This window comes from Poecilia latipinna, unplaced genomic scaffold, assembly GCF_001443285.1.
Source record: "Poecilia latipinna isolate Pla-1442-1.1 unplaced genomic scaffold, P_latipinna-1.0 Scaffold837, whole genome shotgun sequence".
In the NCBI taxonomy this organism is placed as follows: domain Eukaryota; kingdom Metazoa; phylum Chordata; class Actinopteri; order Cyprinodontiformes; family Poeciliidae; genus Poecilia; species Poecilia latipinna.
In genome coordinates this window covers 126,649-142,641 of record NW_015113453.1, presented here as the reverse complement: position 1 = coordinate 142,641, position 15,993 = coordinate 126,649, and the positions used below count along the sequence as shown (strand labels likewise).

General features: G+C 41.1%; 2 protein-coding genes across 5 annotated transcripts; one reads left to right on the top strand and one right to left on the bottom strand.

The window, feature by feature from the left end:
• Nucleotides 1–324: 324 nt before the first annotated feature.
• Nucleotides 325–2,931, bottom strand: pigw (phosphatidylinositol glycan anchor biosynthesis, class W). 3 transcript variants are annotated; one of them, XM_015047648.1, is made up of 2 exons: nucleotides 2,782–2,931; nucleotides 325–2,321 (listed from the first exon to the last, which is right to left on the bottom strand). In XM_015047648.1, the coding sequence occupies exon 2, from the start codon at nucleotides 2,316–2,318 to the stop codon at nucleotides 825–827; it is 1,494 nt and encodes a 497-aa protein (XP_014903134.1). In that variant the 5' UTR covers nucleotides 2,319–2,321; nucleotides 2,782–2,931; the 3' UTR covers nucleotides 325–824. The 3 variants fall into 3 exon arrangements, with proteins under 3 accessions (XP_014903134.1, XP_014903133.1, XP_014903135.1); XM_015047647.1 differs by having other exon boundaries at nucleotides 2,792–2,931; XM_015047649.1 differs by having other exon boundaries at nucleotides 2,831–2,920.
• A 313-nt stretch (nucleotides 2,932–3,244) lies between these two features.
• On the top strand, nucleotides 3,245–15,708 carry myo19 (myosin XIX). 2 transcript variants are annotated; one of them, XM_015047619.1, is made up of 24 exons: nucleotides 3,249–3,536; nucleotides 5,097–5,244; nucleotides 5,347–5,495; nucleotides 5,609–5,722; nucleotides 5,898–6,030; nucleotides 6,304–6,373; nucleotides 6,459–6,561; nucleotides 6,656–6,752; nucleotides 6,837–6,913; nucleotides 7,841–7,931; nucleotides 8,040–8,205; nucleotides 9,023–9,096; nucleotides 9,179–9,300; nucleotides 9,410–9,523; nucleotides 10,662–10,838; nucleotides 10,924–11,061; nucleotides 11,419–11,526; nucleotides 11,610–11,680; nucleotides 11,763–11,836; nucleotides 12,877–13,019; nucleotides 13,593–13,722; nucleotides 14,467–14,552; nucleotides 14,650–14,973; nucleotides 15,060–15,708. In XM_015047619.1, exons 1-24 carry the CDS (start codon nucleotides 3,477–3,479, stop codon nucleotides 15,171–15,173), a joined length of 2,883 nt encoding a protein of 960 aa, XP_014903105.1. In that variant the 5' UTR covers nucleotides 3,249–3,476; the 3' UTR covers nucleotides 15,174–15,708. The 2 variants fall into 2 exon arrangements, with proteins under 2 accessions (XP_014903106.1, XP_014903105.1); XM_015047620.1 differs by lacking the exons at nucleotides 12,877–13,019; nucleotides 13,593–13,722; nucleotides 14,467–14,552; nucleotides 14,650–14,973; nucleotides 15,060–15,708 and adding an exon at nucleotides 11,988–12,138 and having other exon boundaries at nucleotides 3,245–3,536.
• Nucleotides 15,709–15,993: the final 285 nt, after the last annotated feature.

Here is a 15,993-nt window from a genome sequence, read left to right as displayed (position 1 = left end):
AATTGTATTTATCAATTACAAATCTGTGAGCATAATACCCGGATGAATAACATAAACCAGACGATTAACAAAGTAAGAAGATAAAAAAATGGCCAATAAAATACAAATTATAAATCTATGGAAAAACACAATTTTAACCTAAGATATTTTATAGTTCTTCATAATCACTGGACATTTTCTACATTTTGTCACATTACTACCAAAAGTTTAAATTTAAGTTTTCAGGGCCTTTTAATACCTTTTTATGGTGCAGAGTAGTGGAAAATGTCAAAATGGAAGGAAAATAATAGTTTCAAAAAATTTATAGAAAGAAAACATGACAAGTGTTTACCACTCTTTATTTTGATACCCCTAAATAAAGTGTCACCATCGCCTTCAGAAGCCAGCTAATTAGCAAATAGACTGCATTTATTTTCAATATAGACATTTGTTAAAATATTAGTAAACAAACAGCTTCACGGAGACCAGTGAACATACCAGACATGCCAGTCAGTTTAGGAGATGTTTAAAGTTGGGTTAGGTATAAAAATATCCCAAGCTTCAGTTATTGTTACATCTCAGGTTCATTTCGGTTTGTCCACAAAAGAATAACAGAGTTTTTTTTCTCATGAGGCTTTATTTTTGCAAGTCCCCCAAATATACAAACACAAAACATTTAGGACAATATCACCATAAACAAGCACCAACACAAAACTAACTCCATACAGATAACATTTTCTTCCATCTTCAGTGTTTTCCATTGTTCTGAATTTCAGTGCAAGTAACTCGAGCTTCAAATAAACTATGAAAAAACAAACCCAAGGAAAACGGTGCGCTTACAAACGTCACCAGAATTTTACTGTAATTTCACAGATGTGCAAAACATATATAACAAGGCAGTTCACAAGCATGTATGACAGTAAAACACACACTGAAAAAGAGCTGCTACAACTGAGGGTGTCCACGACAGCATTGGTCGCTCCGGTCATGACGTTGGAGAGCAGGAAAAACACCAGCTGATTCCTGCTGACGGCCTGGATGAGGCAGAGTCTCTCCACTTTGACTCCGCTTCTGGAAACCGGAGAATCCGTCTTCTTCTCCAGAAAGCTCATGGACGACGGCAGAAAACGACAGGCGGATGCTCCTTTGGAGAACAGTATGACCATGTCGGCCAGACCTAGGAGGGACATGAAAAACAACGACTGAGCAACGCTCCAGATGACGAAGGGCAAATTAGCCGAGCGGCGAGAGACCGGCTCCATGAGTGTCTGACATGCGAACAAAGCGGCGTACGACAGCAAACTTCCTAGGGAGAGGGTGAAAAGCATCTTGAGGCAATCTTTGACTTGATGTCTTTGCTGCATCACGTAGAGTCCAATCTGAACTCCTGCTAGATAGATGGCAACATAGCCGGCTATGGAGAATATGCCCTCCTTGTTAGCGTGCACGAAATCCTTTCCTCTGTCCCTATTGTGCATCAGGAAGGTCTTTAGTTCGGTTGTTTCCAGGGCGAACTGATGACATCCACTGATCAGAAGGGCAAAGAGCCACGACTGTCCAGCTGGTAAAACAACCAAAAGCACAGAAGCTAGAACTCTGACGATGGCCAGCGTGAAGAAGAAGTTCCAGTGGATGCCATATTCCGTCACGTGCTCGTGATAGCCGGTCATTTTGATGCTCACCAGCCGCCCCAAGCCTAGAGCAAGCAGAGGCCAGACAGACTGGATCTGCTTCGTAATATGGCTCATCTTGGATCCCGTGACTTCCCTCCTCCGTGCCTCAGGACTGACAAGTGCGTTTGCAAAAACAAATGCCCCGACTCCAAAGTCCATAACCCCTGTCCCGTAGGTCTCCGTCTTCGCATATCGCCTCGGAAAGACGCTGAAGTCGACGGCGAGGATGCTGATGGCTGTTTTCACGTTTACAAATACTCTGAAGAGAGTCACGAAGGGGACCTGGTGGAACTGAACGCTGCACTGAAGGAAGTTGCTGACGATCTTCTGTGGCTGCAGAGCAGAGGATTGGAAGCTGGTACGACAGATGTAGCAGAGCACGCAAGCTGAAAGAAAAGTTAGGCACACGATGACCTGCAGAAGAACATCGCTGAGAATTGTGCATGATAATACGAGGGGAAGGACGAGCAGAGAAAAATCAAGGAGTAGATGGGAAATCAGTGGAAGTGGTAGCGGTAGAGTCCCTTTGGCTTGGTAGTAGAGGACTAAGATGAACGCTCTGTGGATGAGACAGACTGGAGCGAGAAACGATCCAAAAGTCACCTCTCCCAAACTGGTCCCATTGAGGTTACTCACAAACGCCTCCTTTACTTCCTTTTGAGCCATAATCTGCAAACATTTAAACACACGCAGTTTATTACAGGACGCAAGGGGCAGTGTATCCAAAAAACATCATGATTTTATTGAAACGGTCAAGGAACTTTCCTTTCATGATCTACATCTACAACTTTCACTATACAGCCCTCAGAAAAACCTTAGATACAGTCAGAAAGGGATCCTGAAATATTATAGAAGTCTTTGCAGTACATGAAACCACACAGTGTCGCCTGCTAAGATCATCTGTTCATATCCCAATTTGCTGATTTAGACTTCTCTGTACACAAACCTTAGCTTATTCGCCAAGAAACATACGCAAAGAGCAGTCAATGCGTAAGTTTTCACGTTTAAAACAGGCGCAAATAATGCCCTGCTCCCTAAAGCAGCGTCCTACATGCAAGCGACAACAGTCAACAAAATTATTAGTTTAATGTTTTTTGGAAACGTCAGAAACAGCAAGGTGTCCATTGACCAGCACTTACCACGACTTCTTCTGTTAAAGACGGAGGATGAATAAATACCTGTTAAACAGCATTATTATTTTTGCTGGCTGTGCAGAACCTGTTCAGTGATAGAACGTTTGCTCACTTCCGTATTCGCAACCCGTGATGCATTCAAGAGCACTGGGTTTTCTGGTACTTATTGAGGTGTTAGATTTTTACTTTAGTAAATGAAAGTTAAACTAATTTCTCTGCCATATAAACTAATAAAATAGCCAGAAATGTATAATAATACTAAAAGCAAACCTACTTGTACATAGTAAATCCCGTGGAAGACTTTGATATATGAAAAATAAAAAATATATGTCACGCTGTGGAAGTTTAAAAGGCCTTCGTTGGATGCTAAATTTAAAATACAGCTGCAAACTGAACCCGTATTCAGTTAGAGGGATAATATATTTATGAAGTTGTACAGCGTTCAGTTTTGATTTAGCTTCAAACGAGCGGTTCCTGAATGGTCAGGAAGAGGGCGGGAATGACGTGTGGATTGGGAGTGTGGTCTGGAAGGCAGCGGGACAACCAGCAGAAGTCGTCCTTGAGTTGTTGCTGACGGCAGAGGAATAACCGAAGTAACGTTTTATTTATCATAGAATAGCAACTCATTTGAATCAGAAATAAGGCCCAGAGGTTTTATTTTCAGGCCAGATACAGAGAACGTATCAAATAAATGAGTTCTTCCACCGACCGGCGGAACATTGCTGTGGGACCCAGGAATGGAGGGGCAGCGGTAAGTTAGGACCCGAACACAAGCTTTTCGCTGGGAGTTTATTTAGATATTTTTCTTTCTTTTTCTGAGTATATAAACTTATAATATGTTATGTTTAACCTAAACAACAGAAATCCGCACCTTCTCTTGCGTATGAACGCCAGAATTACAGTCATAAAGTTTATCTGTTTTTATTTAATTGAAGGACGTGTGTACCTGCGACCAATCTGCGCCTGATTGATAATATAAATGTGTATAAATGTAGTGCTTTGTGCTTTAGCTTTACCTCTGGCTGTCAGTGTGTCACAGCAAATATAAAGTTACTTTCTTTGTATTGTCCACACTTACTACTATTTTATAATAGACATTTCAAACCTTAGTATACATCCCATGTTATGTATGCTGATAATTACAACCTGTGCTGTTCTGTTTCCTAAATAAATGACTTCATGGCTCTAAACTGGCGGTATTATGGGATGTAGGCTACCTACCAGAGGATTAAGTGTCTCTGAACACCTTGAACAGGTGGCAGTCTTCATAGGAAGGGCAGCAGGTTCAGGTCATATGGCAGGCGTCCATTAGTCAGGGCAAATTAAGTTCACAGATTGCTAATGCATTTTTTTTAATTCTATAAAAAATTGAGGTTACAGAGTGTGCAAATGCAGTAATCACATTGCATTAGAGATTCATGAATCAATCAATCACAGCTTGGATCAGCAGCTCAAATGCAGAAGAATGCAAGTCTTATTTTCCTGTTCATTAAATTAAATTCATCCAAACTAAGCGATGCCACCGTGTTTAGACTATAAACACATCAGCATCCACATGTACAGTTTTTTTTGTTTTGTTTTTTTTTTACTTAAAAATCAAATAAAAGGTGGATGTTAAATTACCTCAAATGCTTTTTTGATCTGTAGAGTATTTTAAGTCTATTTTTGATATTGAAAATAGTTTATTTCTAGTTATTTTAGATAATAACTTTAGATTCATCCTGATGTAAAAAAAAGCTTCTCTTTTAGCATAAAGCAAACAACAGCAATGTTTTCTATACAGATTTCTGCAAGAAAAAGATGATTAAAATCCAATTAATTGAATGTTTTAGTATATTAAATAACTTATTAAAAAAAGACAATAACATGCTCTGAAATGCCTGGATTTTAAAATGGAAAATTTGAAGGAACCCTGAATAACCCTTAAAGTCACAAAGATGTCACGAGTCATCGTTTTAGTTCTGCAGAGAGGTGTTTGTTTTTTAAATATGTCCCTCATGTTGTGGGAATAACAAGCATAATATGTACAAAACCACAATTGTCATGGGGTGCTGTGGTGACGCAGGGGCAAAGCACAACCCACATATTGAGGCTTTGGTCCTCGTGCCGGTGGTCGCAGGTTCAATTCCCGGCCTGGTGACATTTTCTGNATNTNTTCCCTCTCTCTCATTACCCTCTTTCCTGTCGAACTACTTTCAAATAAAGGCCACTAGAGCCAACAAAACCTTAAAAAAAACACAATCGTCCTCATTCATTTGGCTTCGACTGCATCAGTCCTTTTAGCAATTTCTCACCTAATCTTTCCAGGCAGGTGAAGGGAGTCACCCAGAGAGTCCACTCACCTAACCGAAGCCGAAATGATCCTTTGGAGGAGGACGTTCAGGCCTTTCTTATTGACGAAGACCAGCTGCACACTTTTGATGACCTCACCAAGGTGAACCCCGTGACTCCAGCAACAGGTACCAAGTGCAAAATGTCCAGACGCTCCAGCAGAATTCAAAAACTTTGTCCTCGTCACGTCTTTCCGTGTAACGCCTAACAAGCGTCGCGCTTTCTGCTAGTGCTGAAATGCCTGCAGGCCAGGTACAGATTGAAGGTGTTTTACACCCACGCCGGCTGCACCTTGGTGGCTCTCAACCCTTTCCAGCCCATTCCAGACCTTTACTCTGTGGACGTGATGAAGGAGTACCACTACGCCACTCAGCCTCAGGTACTCACGTCATCACTGCTGAAGCTTTGTGCCTTCGTTGACCTGTTGGCTCTTATTTAAATATGGACTTTCCCAGCCCAGCTCATAAGAAGACGGGTTCTTTTTAATTCCAGGAGTTCAAACCTCATATCTTTATTGTGGCGGAGGAGGCTTACAGGAACGTTCAGGGTCAGCTGGAGCCAGTGAACCAGTCGCTGGTTGTTAGCGGTGAGAGCGGAGCCGGGAAGGTAAATTCGCAAATAACGCTAATGCTATCGTGTCAAACAGATGTATAAAATATCAGCTTAGCTTTTTCCTTTTTGATTTTATTATAGGTCTGCAGAGTTCCCCTGCTGTTGTTCAGATTTTTTAAAATATTTTTTTGAGTCGCTGTGGGTCTGTCAATGATTCCCTTTGTTCTAGACATGGACGTCTCGCTGCCTGATGAAATACTACGCCACTGTGGCAGCCTCCGCCCAGGCCGTCAGCAGTCAGGACGCGGCGGAGAGGATCGAGAGGAGAGTGCTGGACTCCAATCCTCTGATGGAAGCTTTTGGTACGACAATAAACTATATATATATATCTACACTCCCCTTACAAAACTATTCATACGTTGCTCTTTCATAGCTCTAATTTTTTTTAAAATGCTGTCACGCTCCCACCACAAACTTTAATGTATTTTATTGAGATGTTGAGCATAAATGCACAGCACACTTTTCAGAATATAATAAAATAAATTAAAAACCCTGTTACAAATTTCACAATAATTCTCTAAAGTGAGATTTACTGGTGTGACGACGAGTCGTTCATCAGCGGCCTCTGTCTCCAGGCAACGCTTGCACGCTGCGCAACAACAACAGCAGCCGCTTTGGAAAGTACATCCAGCTGCAGCTGGACAGGTACCAGTTGGCACCTCCCACTTTTCATGACCTCACATCCTGTCAGCGGGTTTAGCTCACCCTGTCCGACTCAACTCACTTCCAGGGCTCAGCTGCTGGTCGGCGCTTCGGTGCAGACGTACTTGTTGGAGAAGACCAGGGTGGCCTGTCAGCCGGCCAATGAGAGGAACTTCCACATCTTCTACCAGGTGAGCTCCTGACGCCTGATGCCCGTGTGGTTTATTTATAAAAAATTTTTTGCCTATAGTGGTGTTTTTACAGAGCTGTGTGCTGTTTTTCTAGATGATGAAAGGAGCCACAGATGAGCAGAGAACAGACTGGATGATGCCACAGGATCAGGGTTTTGTGTGGCTGCCGAATTGTGAGAAACAAATTGAGGGTTGGTGTTTATTTTCACATCTATTGAAGCCTCCTAATAACGTCTGTACAAATAACTTATTTATTTTTTCTTTTTTGTTTACAGAGGACGGTTTTCTTGAAACCACTGAGGCGATGGCTCACCTCGGAATTGATGCTGAAAGGCAAAGACAGATATTTAGGGTAAGAGTAACGCAATCTCTTTAATTAATCATTTGAATAAGATTCAGTGTCAAGTAGCTTGTCTTTATAGGAGCTACTTTAGCTGCACCAATGCACCAATAAATCAGTCCAATTTCCTTAACTTTGGGAGATCAGTGATTGACTGATGTGTAGATGTGAAACTGATGTTATCCACTGGTTCTGTCTAACTCCTCAAAGGTTTGAAAATCAGCCACTGTTCTCCTTTTGGTCTAATGCACGGGTGTCCAAAGAGTGACTCTTGACTGATTTTGCACGGACGCGACTGCAATTTAATAATGACACAAAATTAGCCCCCAGCATAGGTGGTTGATGCAGATGGAAACTTTTTTTTATTTTTAATTGTGGCAGAAAGATTGCAGATAATTTAAGATCTTATTTTAAAAAAAAACAAAGTATTCATCTTTAAATAGCCGTACTTTTTGCATTCTTGTGCAGGGACAAAATCTATCCAGTTCCAAAGACAGTGACCTAAATCCAGCTTTTTTTTTAACTGACTACATTTTTACTATATCTCCAATAAAACCCTTGATAAATATTTATTTTAATAAGGCAAATCTACTAAACTCTTCTGAAGTTTTGACTCAGTTGTTTACACATCACCTTTCATTAAAAAACAAATCTGGCTACTTCTTTTGTTTAATTAAACTATTCACACGATTAAACGTTTTTACTAAGAATATAAAAAATTTTTGGCCCTCAGGATGCTTGATTTGAAAATTTTGGCCAATGTATCAAAAAGTTTGACCACCGCTGGTTCATGGACCACTCACCAGGTTCATGTAGCTGATAGCCATCCCACTAACGTAGAGACTTTGATACTGTATGTAGCAACTTTTCAGACTGAAAAAATCTGAATCTGTAGGTTCACACGTATCAGTAAAATTGAATAATGTTTTTTCATCACAGATTTTAGCGGGGATTCTGCACTTGGGGAATGTGAGTTTCTGCTCTTCAACAAGTGAATCCCAACCCTGCGACCTTGACCAACACTCTGAAGGTAGCTTTGATTCCACAGGTTGAATCGTACAAATGCTCAAAAGAAAGCTACAAATTTGGAAAGCTAAAATTAGCTAGTGGTTGATCATCATGAAGCATGTCTTTCTAGACTTCTTGCAGAGAGCCGGCGAGCTGCTGGGCGTCCCGGCGGAGGAGCTCTGTAGATGTCTGAGAGTGAGGACGCTGAAGGCGGGGAAGCAAAACGTTCTGAAGCCCTGTTCCCGAGCAGAGTGCGGAGTGAGGCGGGACTGCCTGGCCAAGGTCGTCTACGGCCAGTAAGAGCTGCAAGTTGATCAATAAGTAACTCAGCAAAGTATTCATTGAAATTAGTCACCTTAGCATTTTAGGGTAGCATAAAGTAGGACGTAACTGTGAAGTGGATGATGTCAGACTGGATGCTGAGAGTCTGTGAGGAGAAATTTAAAGAGGCAGTATTATGAAGAATTAACTTTTTTGAGCTTTACGTCATGTTATGATGTTATTCCCTCATCAAAAACATACCTGGAGTGTTGCTTGATTGGTTGAGAAATCCTTTTATCTCCTGTGGCAACCATTCAGCTGTACAAAACGCCTGTGTAGATCTAGCACCGCCTTCAAGGCGCAGTTGCAGTTTTCAGGTGACCTAACTTCTTCCCTTTCTCGCGATTCCCTTCACTCAGCTCCTTCAGACTAGCCAGCAGCAATTAGCAAACACCTTGTGGAACAGTGCATCTGCTGGTCTAATTGTAGAAGCTACTTCTTCAGTGCAACGCTGGTAAAGTTGTTGTTAAAGGGTTAATAGAGGAGCCATGTCACTTCCTGAAGGCGGAGTTTCAGAAAGAGCAGGAGTTTCTTAAAGAGACAGAGGCCCAATTTCAAGGTGTTAAATTCTGAACACGAGTACATACTATCACACTTTTTAAATTATTGTGCGAAAAAGAAATGTTCCACTTAAAAAGTAAGTATTGTACCACATAAAGTCCCAGTAAAACACTCTAAACTTAGTGGTTGTAAGTTGACGAAACGTAAAATAGTAGAAGTGGTGTGGCTAAATTCTCACCCCCATTTTAACATATCTAATGCTATGTTCAACGTTTTCCTTTTCCCCACCAGATTATTTGAGTGGTTAGTGACGTTCATCAACAGCTGCATATGCGCCGGCCAGTCCAAATGGCGCAACTTCATAGGTAAAGCTTTATTCCCTCCGTCGGAGTGGGAATGACCCCCAGCTCCTCCACACCAGCTCTGACAGTCGTCTGTAATCCGCAGGCGTGCTGGACGTGTACGGCTTCGAGTGTTTTCAGATCAACAACTTGGAGCAGCTGTGCATCAACTACGCCAATGAGAAACTGCAGCAGCACTTTGTGGCCCATTACCTCCGAGCTCAGCAGGTAGAGACGTTCAGTTTTTCTTTTTTTTTTTTACCACATGTCAGCAGGGATGCATTTGGACGTACGTTTTGGTATTTAAACGCAAGTGCTATTTGTTGCCTTTCCTCAGGAAGAGTACGTGTCAGAAGGCTTGGAGTGGTCCTTCGTTAAATACCAAGACAACCAGAGTTGTCTCGACCTTTTAGAGGGAAGCCCCATCAGTGTGTTTTCTCTTCTTAATGAGGTAAATTTGTTATTATTTTTACTCTACAGAGATTTTCATTGTTTGTAATGAGAGATGCGCCAGTCAATTGATCAGATATCAGAAATGTCCAACTCATTTAATCACTAGATAAAATCTTGAAAAATTAGGATGTTCTTCCCAGTTCATTAATTCCGTCTAAACGGAGTATTGCCTCCATCATTCAGTTCCTCCAGAATGTTGCCATGTTTTTTTTTTTTTTGTGTGATTGTTTCACAAAATAACGTTGCAGGAGATTGGTTAATTTTTAACCGGTACAGCTTAATTTTTAAGCTTGATCTTTGCAATTGCATGATTTTACAAAAAAAAGTTGACATTGCTGCTCACAACCTTCCCGAAAAAGATTTTAACACTGTTAATATTTATAGTGCAAATAACATTTTTAAGTACTTTCAGGAAATAATACAATATAAATAAAGTCATGCCCTTTCCTGGTTATTCAAGTTAACATGAACTGTATGAGGAATAGAAGCAAATCATCCGGAACATCGCAAAATGGTTTTTGCAAAAAAACAAAACCAAACAAACAAAACAAAAACATGCGTTCATCTTGCTTGTTTGGCCGTGAAACAGGAGGTTAAATTAGAAGAGGACTAAAGAGGTTGGTCAAAATTCAGCTGAGTTTCTGACTGATCAGAAAAGAAGGAAATACAGAAAACATTCAGGTGATTAGTCGGATTTACGGAGAAGTTGCCATTACTTTTGAAAATGGCAAATCCGCGCAAAATGAATGAATAGTTGTGATCACAACATCGCATCTTCCTGGAGAATCTGAATTTTGAGGCTGTAAATGCGTCAACTAGGAGCATGCAGTTCAATCCTCTGAATAAAAGTCATATAAAGCGTTAAGGACTTTTGTTTTGATTAGTAAATGATACTTTCTTTCATTTTTGTTGAAAGTATCTTGATTAAAGAACCTACAACACACATATATTCTCTCTTATATGATGTAGACCTTTGAAAAAAATCAAAACCTCCAAGTTTTGCAAACAAATTGGTTTTGACCAGGAAAAGCCTGATCAGTGCATCTCGAGTTTTCACATCCACATTCTTGAAAGCAGCGCTGCAGCCGACTGAACGTCAGGACGAATGCCCTGTTGATTTCTGTCTCGTCCTGAAGGAGAGTCGTCTGAACCGAGCCTCGGACTCGACAGCGCTGAGGGGTCGCCTGGAGAAGGAGCTGGGCGGCAACGACAACATCTGCTGGGACAAGTTCAGCAAGGTGCCACACTTCACCGTGGCCCATTACGCGGGCAAAGTCAGCTACCAGTTAGAAGGCATGGTGGAGAAAAACAAGGTAAGAGGCCGTCTTTTAGCTCTTGTTCAGACAGAGAGAGACCAAACCTCCGACTGGTCGCGTTCACAAAGGTTTTCTCTCTCAGGACCCGGTGCCACCAGAGCTCATTGGCCTGCTTCAGAAATCTGACAATCTCCTTCTTCATGAGATCTTCTCTGACAAGGAAACTGAGATTCCTAATAGCAAAGGGCTCAGCAGAGTCACGGTGATCTCCAAGTTTAAGGTGAAACAACGAAAGCATTTATCGCCAATATGCTTGCTGTGGGTTGTGTTGTTTCTCCTGGAAAGTTTAACCTGGGTGTGTGTGTGTGTGTGTGTGTGTGTGTGTGTGTGTGTGTGTGTGTGTGTGTGTGTGTGTGTGTGTGTGTGTGTGTGTTAGCACACTGCATCTCAGCATGGTACTCTGGTAGCATTCGGGGCTGAAACAATTAGTCAGATTAATTGTGATTGCAGGAAATAATCATCAGCTAATTCAGTAAAAAAAAAAAAAGTGAGAAAAAAATTATTAAAACTTAATCTGGTATAAAAACAATGTATATTAGAGATGAGAAAATGCTAAAATGATGTGGTTTGCACGTAGAACTCGCTGGAGAACCTGATGAAGCTCCTCCTCACCACGGCTCCTCACTACACCCGCTGCATCAAACCCAACTCCGACTGCCGGCCGCTCACCTTTAAGAACAGAGAGGTAATAAAGATCGGCTCAATGTCTGCGTCGTCTCATCGCCGCCCACGTTCACCGAAGCGACATGTCTGATGCTTCTCCGCCAGGTTATTTTGCAGCTGGAGGCCTGCGGGATCGTGGAGACCATTCACATCAGCGCTGCAGGCTTTCCAATAAGGTGCAGCTTTCCTCCTCACACTCTAATAGTGGGGTATTTTTTCTAAGCTTTAGGGGAATCTAATTTAATTTTTGTTGCACAGAATCCCGTTGAAAAGCTTCGTCCAGCGTTATGGACCGATCGGGAGATGTTCGGCATCAAGTCGCCTGGATGCTGGTGAGTTTATATCGTTATTGAATCGGTTCTAGTCGATCGGGGAGGTCTGATGATTTCATTTCCTCTACCTGGATCTGCAGGTTTATTCTCCTTGCCTTTCATTTGCCTTCTCAGTAAAATCACTTCTCTACTTTTCTTTGGGACTTTTCAGTTTGAAAGACTTTTTAGCATCTTCTGAACTTTACAGGTAAACGCCATCTCTGCTCGCCTCACCACTCTGTCTTTGCGTTTGGGTTGTAAAGTGTTAATCACTTCAAAGCATTTGTTTTCCTCTAATGCTCAGCTTATTTCTGTGTTTCACATCTAAGTCTGTCGCAATAAGCAACGAGTCAATGAATCGCATGATAAATTGAAACAAGGTCAATAATTTCCATTCTGCTGATTAATATTGTTTTATTAGCCACAAACGTTTTATTGTTTTTGTTTGTATTTTATTTTGGATATTTCGTTTGTTGACATTACTCACTCACCTTTAGGGCTGAAATGATTAATCTGATTAATCGTGACAAATCGATTATTGAAATAATCGTCAACTAATTTAGTAATCGATTAATCGTTAACTGGAGATTATATTTGTTTATATTTTTGCTATAAATTTGTTCTAAATAATCGAGCGTTCAACGAGGAGTGCTGCGTTGTTGCACTTTAGGAAGTAAATTTTTTATTTATTTAAAAAAGCAATGAAAAAATTTGTTTTTTTAAAATATGATTTTTTTTTTGTCTTTCATTAATGTAATGCTGAACACAGCGTATATTCTACTTTGATATTAAATTAAATAAAAAGGTATTTCTAATAAGATTAAGTGGCTAAATGAAAAATCTGAAGAATGTGCCAATTTTTTATTTATTTTTTTTGACTAAACATCAAACTAATTGATGGAATAATCAATTACCAAAACCGTTAATTGCAGCCCTAAATCGCCTCTAATGAAGCCACAGCTCTTTGAAGCACTTTAATGTTTCTTTCCTCACACTGACACAGATTCTGTTGGGTTGTTGGGCTGATTTAGTTCTTACTCGTCCTCATTCCTGTGTTGCAGATCCCGGCGCCGAAGGCGCCAACGTTCTTCAGCAGCAGGTGGAGAAGCTCCTCCGGGTGGCGCTCCAGCATAATGCGTCGCGTGACGAGCGCAGGTCGTTGGTGCACTGTGGGAAGACTAAGGTCTTCCTCACCCAGCCAATGGTCAGTAACCACAGTGGTGTGCAAAAGTATTTATTTTATCTATTTTATTGGGATTTTATGCAACAGACCAACGAAAAGTTGCGCATAATACGTGGTTTTCTAATCTTTTTACGAAGAAAAGCCTGAAGTGCATTTATGCTGCGACTCGTAAATGAAATCTTTTTCTTTTTTGCTCAATGCCCTACAACAACTTCTTACCACTTCCCTTCTTTCTTCTTGTTGCTCTTTCATAAAGGCCAGATATATAACCTTATTAGAAATGACTTTGGGCTTATTGCAAATGCCAACGGACACAAAGAGGAAACAGAAAGAGAAAAATGGAAGTGAGATGGGTCAGTGAAGAGGGAGGTAGGACCAGAAGACAGGAAGAAGGATACAAAAAAAAAATACAAGAAAACACCCGGGAAGTTTGTTTCTACACCTGCAAAAAGAGAACTGAGAAACCACAGAGACAACAACATATGCATAAACTGTACTTCTACTGTAATATTAGAAATACTGCACAATATCTAAAATTGTCGTGGTTAAATGAAAAAAAAAAAAGAAATGCAGAATGTGCCAAACTCTTCTCAGCTCGATCTGCTGGAGGATCGCAGAGGGAAGGTCCTGTCTCGGTGCGCCTTCACCATTCAGTGCTGCTGGCTGCGACACCAGCGGCGCCGACGCCTCGCCCGCCGGCAGTCTGCCACGTTAATCCAAGCAGGTAAACTGGTTGCCGCCCTGGACAGTTGAAGCTGGCAGGAATTAGTCAGAGCTGCCTGGCCTCGATTCCACTGTGAGTGCTGACTCTGACCCAGTGAGTCGGGAGCACACGGTGTCAGCGCACGGAAGTCCAGACAGGTTGTCCTCTTAGAGCCAGGACAGGCCACATGCAGTCTGACTCTCTGATGTTCTTTCAGTGCAAGTATGAGATAAATATGTTTATCATTATTATATTTATATTTATCTTTATTATTATATAATAATTTGTCATTATTATATAATCACATTTCTATGATTTCAGGAATCTCAACTAGGGCTGAAACAATTAATTGGATTAATCGATTATTGAAATAATTGTCACCAACTTAGTAATTGATTACTTGTTAACTGGAGTCCATTTGCTGAGAGAATAGCAAAGTCAGAACAGTAATTGAGCCAAAACTGTCCAAAAAATACATTTACATTTAAGAAGCAGTTAAAATAAGTTTTACCCAGAATCCCAGAAGAAGCATAGTTCATCTGGTTCAAAGTCTGTAAAAAAAATAAATAAAATCCTATTAAGCAAATTTTGCTACCTAATTACTAATCAATTAATCCAAAAAAAGTCATAATATTATGAGAATAATGTTGTAATATTACCAGAAAAAAAATTAATTCTCATAAAACTAAATCTGTATTCTCATATTATTTCAACTTTATTCTCGTAATATTGTGATTTCATTCTTGTCTTTTTGACTGTGTGCAGCTGTGAGGTCCTGGCTGGTCCGGAAGCGGATCCGGAGGTGGAACAGAGCGGCCTCAGTGATCCAAAACACCTGGAAGAAATGGAGGGTGAGACCGAGCGCCACCATTCATGCTTCTTCTATCTTTTTAATTTTTTTATTCCTTGGACACGGGATGTAACTTTACGGTGTAAATACTCGGGCAGGCGTTGTTGAAGTCCTTGGCTGAAGCGGAGCTCGACGACGCGGAGGACCTCGCGGCGGACGACAGCCCGGCGCTGAGCGCTGTGGTCAGGGAGCGGGGCTCCGTGCAGCTCTCGAGCTGCCAGGAGCCCGTCCCGGTGCGCGGCTGGCCCATGGGCCTGGCTCTGGCCTCGGCGCCCTCCATCACCGTCTCCCTGACGGCCACGGGCTTCCAGAAGATGATTTCCGTGATGACCTCCCTCAACCTGCCGTCCAGGAGAGGAGAGTACAAGGTGGAGACCAACCAGTACAAGCAGGGGCTTGCCTCCATTCGGGCTCGGCCCAGGGTGAGGACACGGTTCTTTCTTTACAAATGGATTTCAGCGTGATTCTTTAATTTTTTGTTTTGTTGTTGTTTTGCTTCTCCTGACAGGGATCTGTGAAGCTGCATTATCAGCGCTCGCCCCTTCTGTACGCCGACATGCAGCCAGACCTGAAGAGCGACGTGACGGGATTCAACGAGATCCTGCTGGAGAAGACTTTATAGTAACTTCACTAGAACCGGTTTAGTTAATCTCACAAAAAGAAAACTATTTTATGCTCCTCTGCATCTATTGTTGAACACTAAATCAAACGTTTTTTTGGGGGGGGTTTTTTGCCAAAATGCCCATATTTGTAAGGGTTTGCGTGTACAGAAGGATAATGCAGCATCAAATCACAAAAATCTTCTATACGTTTGAGATTGTTTTTGTAGCAATATTTATATGTGATTCGTATCTGAAATATGTAAACTATGATTATTTTAATTGTGGCATTTCATGACAAAACCACAGAAAGAAATCTGGTTGCAGTTCCTAAAATATACTGAAGATGGCACAATTTCAGCACCTTATAGAACCAAAGCTGCTGCCTGCATGAGATTATGTCTGAGCCCATTAGGCCTTACTGAGTGCCTTTTGGAAAAGCTACAATTGATTCATGTATGAAATTACATTCCAAAAGAATAAGCAGTCATGTTGGGAATAAAACGCTTGGAATTTTTTTTTTATTTGCGTTTCAAATTAAAGCACATGAACAGATGATTTATAAGGAGACACGCATGAAATTCACTTGGACCAAAGTCTTTTTTTGTACTTCGTACGTTTGTGTGCATGTGAGACCTTAATTCGTCTGACAGTGTAGCTGTTAAGTGCAATATGTTTATACACTTAACCTCCAGCATGTTACCATTGCATAACATTGACAGCTTTGGCTCAGAAAACAGGGACTTACATATTTACTGTGTAGTTTAGTGCAGTTTGTCACATTAAAACCACAAACTTCTATTTGTTTTAATTAATAGACCAACACAAAATGACATTCTGAAT

What these genes read in the sequence shown, in the direction of transcription:
- pigw (XM_015047648.1), bottom strand. Translation starts at nt 2,318, where the DNA reads ATGGCTCAAAAGGAAGTAAAGGAGGCGTTTGTGAGTAACCTCAATGGG.
- myo19 (XM_015047619.1), top strand. Translation starts at nt 3,477, where the DNA reads ATGAGTTCTTCCACCGACCGGCGGAACATTGCTGTGGGACCCAGGAAT. An exon ending in TCCTCTGATGGAAGCTTTTG is followed by an intron (nt 6,031 to 6,303) that starts GTACGACAATAA and finishes CTCTGTCTCCAG; the next exon opens with GCAACGCTTGCACGCTGCGC. An exon ending in GCATGGTGGAGAAAAACAAG is followed by an intron (nt 10,839 to 10,923) that starts GTAAGAGGCCGT and finishes TTTCTCTCTCAG; the next exon opens with GACCCGGTGCCACCAGAGCT.